The sequence below is a fragment of the Rhinoderma darwinii genome, chromosome 9, assembly GCF_050947455.1.
Source record: "Rhinoderma darwinii isolate aRhiDar2 chromosome 9, aRhiDar2.hap1, whole genome shotgun sequence".
In the NCBI taxonomy this organism is placed as follows: domain Eukaryota; kingdom Metazoa; phylum Chordata; class Amphibia; order Anura; family Rhinodermatidae; genus Rhinoderma; species Rhinoderma darwinii.
Genome location: NC_134695.1, coordinates 13,490,595 through 13,496,594, shown reverse-complemented (window position 1 = coordinate 13,496,594; position 6,000 = coordinate 13,490,595). Strand labels below are relative to the sequence as shown.

Here is a 6,000-nt window from a genome sequence, read left to right as displayed (position 1 = left end):
CTCAACACTTGACTTTATATTGCGGGTTTTTCATTCCCAATGAATTAAATGGGGAAAAACCGCAACAGAAGAGAAACAAAAAGGCAGCATAAATTGACATGCTGCTGATTTAATTTTTGCACCGCAAATCAATTTATTACCGTATACGCTGCGATTTTTTTCCGCAGCGTGGGCATGAGATTTTTGTTGCGGAAATTCCACAGCATTTATGCTACGTGGGAACCTGGCCTTAAATGCAGGAGTGAAAGCCGCAGCAAAATCCACATATATCACGTCTATTTTGCGGAAAATCTGCAGCATTTTTGTCCGTTTGAATCCAACATAAGGCCTTGTTCACACAAAACACTAAAACCAGAATTGGATCCAGGAGAGCTATAAGGCTTTCCTTTAGATATTTCTTAGGTTCCGTTCCTAGTTTTCACTTTAAAAAAATACATGCAAAATCTGCAATGTGAGAAAAACATAAGGGTCCAGTCACACGCAGCAGATTTTGTTTCAGAAGTATCTGCGACTAAAAATCAGTTCCATTCATTGCAATGGAACTTGCAGAAAACCATTCACCTGCTGCGGAAACAACCCCATTCAGATGAATGAAACCGATTTTTCTGCAATAAAATCTGCCACGTGTAACTGCACCCTGTTATGAAACAGGGTGCAGTTGTTACGAAAACGTCTGAAAATCAGGAGCTGTTTTCGCTTGAAAACAGCTCCGTATTTTCAGACGTTTTTTGCTAAGCGTGTGAACATACCCTAAGGCTGGGTTCACACGAGCATGTTCGGTCCGTAAAGGACGGAACGTATTTCGGCCACAAGTCCCTGACCGAACACACTGCAGGCAGCCGAGCTCCTAGCATCATAGTTATGTACGACGCTAGGAGTCCCTGCCTCGCTGCGAGACAACTGTCCCGTACTGTAATCATGTTTTCACTACGGGACAGTAGTTCCACGGAAAGGCAGGGACTCCTAGCATTGTACATAACTATGATGCTAGAAGCCCGGCTCCCTGCAGCATGTTCGGTCCGGGACTTGCGGCCGATATACGTTCCGTCCATTACGGACGTAATATGCTCGTGTGAACCCAGCCTTAGGGTATGTTCACACGCTTAGTAAAAAAATTCTGAAAATATGCTCCTGATTTTCAGACGTTTTTGTAACAGCTCACATTTTTCGCAGCGTATTTTACGGTCGTTATTGAAGCGTTTTTTCAATGGAGTCAATGAAAAACGCATCCAAAAACGTCCCAAGAAGTGACATGCACTTGCAAGCAATGGGCAGATGTTTGGAGGCGTAATGGTGCCGTTTTTTCAGGCGTAAACGACCCGAATTACGTCTGAAACTACTGCGTGTGAACATACCCTAAGGCCTTGTTCAAAGTGTGTAGATTTGCATGCATTTTTAAGCCCAAACCAGAATTAAAGGAGAGCAGACCAACAAGTCCTTCCTTTATATATTTCTTCTGTTTAGGTTCCATTCCTGTTATGATTTAAGGCCGGGTTCCCATGTAGCGTAAACGCTGCAGAATTTCCGCAACGGAATTCTGTGCTTAAAGTAAATCTCATGTCCACGCTGCAGAAAAAACCCTGCAGCGTAAACTTTAATAAATTGACCGGCCGTGCGGAATTTAATTGATTGCAGTTTCATTGATTTTCTGCTGCGGGTTTTCCCATTTGAATTCAATGGGGATGCAAAACCCGCAACAGAAAGCCATGTGTTTACGCCGCAAAAATCGCAGCGCCAGAAAATAACAAACACATACTTACCCATAACACCCCCCTTCTTTGTGCAGTACGGCATCCTGGGATGATGTTGTATCCCATGTGACCACTGCAGCCAATCACAGGCTGCAGTGTCACACTCCTAAAACGTCAACCAGGGAGGCCAGAGTGGACGTCAGAGGAGGGCAGGTAAGTATGTGCGCTTAATTTCGCAGTGAAATTTCCGTCCGAAAGACCTGGTGCGAATTTTAAGAAGGAATGTCCTGCGAGTTCCAGGTCGAATACGCTGCGTAATTTTTACGTAGCGTATCCGTCCCGTGGGAACCCGGCCTAAAAAAAATATATGCAAATCTGCACTGTGTGAACCAGGCCTTAGGCCCCATGCACACGACCGTGCCCGCAATCACGGCCCGCGATTGCGGGCACGGCCGGCCGCTGACTGACAGCCGCATTTTCGGGCCGTGCTCCCATACAAAGTATGGGAGCACGGCCCGCAAAATGCGAAAGAACGGACATGTTCCATAATTCCCGGAACATTTCCACGGCACTGACACCCTTCCGTAGTGCTACGGAAAGGTGTCAGTGTTCAATGAAAGTGAATGGTTTTTTGCTGTCGTGTGCATGGGGCCTAACAGTCTGTCAATGCCAAAACTCAGAATATCCAAATGACATTAGAATAATCCTTAGAAAGAACATCCTGGAGGAATGTTGACAAATTGTTAGCTGTTGTACCAAACAAAACTGACATTTATTTTGCTTTCGTTAGGCTGGGTTCACACTGAGTTTTTTGCAGGAGAAAAATCTGCCTCAAAATTCAGTTTGGAATTTTGAGGCAGATTTTGCTCTGCCTGCACGCTGATTTTCGATGCATTTTTCGCCCGCGGCCATAAAATGCCGCGAAATACCCTTTCTCTGCGCCTCCCATTGATGTCAATGGGAGGTCAGAAGCGTAAACGCCCGAAGATAGGGCATGTCCCTTCTTTTTCCCGCAAGCCGGTTTTTTCGCTCGCGGGAATAAAATCGCCTCCGCCTCCCATTGAAATCAATAGGAGGCATTGTCGGCCGTTTTTTGGCGTGTTTTCCGACGTGGTTTCAGAGTAAAAAAAACTCAGTGTGAACTGGCCCTTAGGAGCGACAAATTTAGTACAAATTTACAAGACACTAGTCAAACATGCCCTGATATCGCTGTTTCTCTTTTGCACGGGAAGCACTGATGGCTGAGTCTGCCAGTTGTAAATAACGTCTGATGTTTGTATCTGGGAAAAAAAGAAAGATGGATAAATAATTGTTTCAATTTGCTTTTAAATGTAAAAAAAAAATAAATAAAAAAAAAAGTGCCCATAAAGAATTAAGAATCCAATTAACCTATCAGTAAGTTTTTGTAGGGTGGGATAACACCTGACTACCTGCAGAAAACCCACACAAACATGGGAGAAACATTTAGGCCTCATTCACATGGCAGGGTTTCCCGGCCGGGTGCCGGCCGTTCATAAATCGGCCGGCACCCGGCTGCATTAGGAATAATAGACCCCTAATGGGGCTATTCACACGACCGATTTTTTTACAGCCGGGAAAACCGGCCATCAAAAAATAGGGCATGCTCTATCTTCGCCCGGGTACCCGGCCGCCCGGGATGTGTCCCGAGTGATGGCCGGGTTTTCCGGCGCTTGCGCTCTATCTCCTCCTCCTCACAGCGCAGAGTGCATGTGAGGAGGAGGAGTTGAAGCCATTCTGACGAATGGCATCGCTGTACACGGTGTGGCAGGGCCGGGGTGTACAGCAGGTGGAAGGGAGCGCTGCGCTGGCTCCCTTCCCCTGCTTGTTTTAAAAGCACCCTGGCCCGGCGACACCTTCGATGGCGCCGCTAGCAGCTGCTACTACTGTAGCGACGCCAATATAGCAGAGCGGGGAGGTATCTCCCCGCTCTGCTATGTGCTAGCCGCACTTTAGCTCCTTGAAGGAGCGGAATCCCCGTGTGTTCGGGGATTCCGCTCCTGGACAGAGCGCTTGATGTCTCTGTCCATATCTGGGCAGTGACATCAGGGGAAACTCCTGAAGCGGAATCCCCGAACACATGGGGATTCCCCTTCAGGAGTTGCCGCTGATGTCACTGTCCGGATCTGCCCAGCCCGGCACGGATGCAAAACTTAATGCAAACCGGCCGGGCAAAATGGCCGATTTTACCGGCCGACACTCGGGCACGACCTGGTCGTGTGAATCCCGCCTTAGGCCTCATTCACACGACAGGGTCCGAGTGTCGGCCGGGAAAATCGTCCGTTTTTGGCCGATTTTCCCGGCCGGTTTGCATCCGTTCCGATTCAGTTCCGGGCCGAGTTGCCATTTTTACCGGCCGATTTGCATCCGTTTTTTTCCCTGTCCGTTTTAAAATCGGATGAATTTCATTTCAATTTGTTGCCACACAGCCCTTTGTAGATAATGCCACAGCCCCCCTGGTAGGTAACGCCACACAGCCCCCTGGTAGGTAACGCCACACAGCCCCCTGGTAGGTGACGCCACACAGCCCCCTGGTAGGTGACGCCACACAGCCCCCTGGTAGGTGACGCCACACAGCCCCCTGGTAGGTGACGCCACACAGCCCCCTGTAGGTGATGCCACCCTGCAGGCGATGCCACACAGCCACCTGTAGGTGATGCCACCCTGCAGGCGATGCCACCCAGCCCCCTGCAGGCGATGCCACCCAGCCCCCTGCAGGCGATGCCACCCTGCCCCCTGCAGGCGATGCCACCCTGCCCCCTGCAGGCGATGCCACCCTGCCCCCTGTAGGCAATGCCACACAGCCACCTGTAGGCAATGCCACACAGCCACCTGTAGGTTGCACCCATCCCCCCCCCCCCTTCCAGGAGAAGTTACTGACTTCAATGTCCATATATGGACAGTGTAGTCACTGACTTCTCCTGGAGAGGAATTGGCTGCCACAGGTCGGGAATTCCGCTTAAGAAGCGAGTGACGTCACTGTGTCCATATATGGACAGTGTAGTCACTCACTTCTCCTGTAGCAGAATCCCCGGCCATAGAGTCGGGCATTCCGTTGCAGAAGTGAGTAACATCGCTGTGCCCATATATGGACAGTGTAGTCACTCACTTCTCCTGTAGCGGAATCCCCGGCCATAGAGTCGGGGATTCCGCTGCAGAAGTGAGTGACTTCGCTGTGTCCATATATGGACAGTGTAGTCACGCACTTCTCCTGTAGCAGAATCCCCGGCCATAGAGTCGGGCAGTCCGTTGCAGAAGTGAGTAACATCGCTGTGCCCATATATGGACAGTGTAGTCACTCACTTCTCCTGTAGCGGAATCCCCGGCCATAGAGTCGGGGATTCCGCTGCAGAAGTGAGTGACTTCGCTGTGTCCATATATGGACAGTGTAGTCACTCACTTCTCCTGTAGCAGAATCCCCGGCCATAGAGTCGGGCATTCCGTTGCAGAAGTGAGTAACATCGCTGTGCACATATATGGACAGTGTAGTCACTCACTTCTCCTGTAGCGGAATCCCCGGCCATAGAGTCGGGGATTCCGCTGCAGAAGTGAGTGACTTCGCTGTGTCCATATATGTACAGTGCAGTCACGCACTTCTCCTGTAGCGGCATCCCTGGCCATAGTCGGGGATTCCGCTGCAGAAGTGAGTGACTTCGCTGTGTCCATATATGGACAGTGTAGTCACACACTTCTCCTGTAGCGGAATCCCCAATCCCCGGCCGGGGATTGGGGATTCCGACTCCTACAGCGAGCAATAAAAGACCCTCCTCCTCCTCCTCACATGCACTCTGCACTGTGAGGAGGAGAGAGAGTGCGCGAGCGACGGTAGACCCGGCCATCACTCGGGACACATTACGGTGATGGCCGTGTATTACCCGGCCCCATAGACTTCTATGGGAGCCGGGCAGCTGGCCGAAAATAGGGCACGTCCCATTTTTTGACGCCCGGTTTTCCCGGCCGTCAAAAAATCGGTCATGTGAATAGCCCCATTAGGGGTCTATTATTCCTAATGCAGCCGGGTGCCGGACGATTTATGAAGGGCCGGCACCCGGCCGGGAAACCCTGTCGGGTGAATCCCGCCTAACTCCATCCAGATGTTCCCGAATGTCATTTTTTTTAAATTATTATTTAAATAACGAAAACATGCATGGACACCAGCAGGAGCATTCAGGAAGGGAATATGGACTTAAAATTCACCTAAAATGAGTTGTTTCATTTAGACAATCCCTTTCCATGTGCCCTGTGCAACAAAATTCTGTGCGGAAATTCCGCATTGATTTACAGTTGCAGT

General features: G+C 49.9%; 1 protein-coding gene across 2 annotated transcripts in view; it reads right to left on the bottom strand.

The window, feature by feature from the left end:
- Positions 1–2,439: 2,439 nt before the first annotated feature.
- The window catches only part of TTC9C (tetratricopeptide repeat domain 9C), a 20,096-nt gene continuing 16,535 nt past the window's right edge, over positions 2,440–6,000 (bottom strand). For both annotated transcript variants that reach the window (XM_075837284.1, XM_075837283.1), the window contains exon 4: positions 2,440–2,971. In XM_075837284.1, coding sequence (XP_075693399.1) covers positions 2,877–2,971 — 95 coding nt within the window. In that variant the 3' untranslated portion in view covers positions 2,440–2,876. The remainder of the gene's footprint in view (positions 2,972–6,000) is intronic.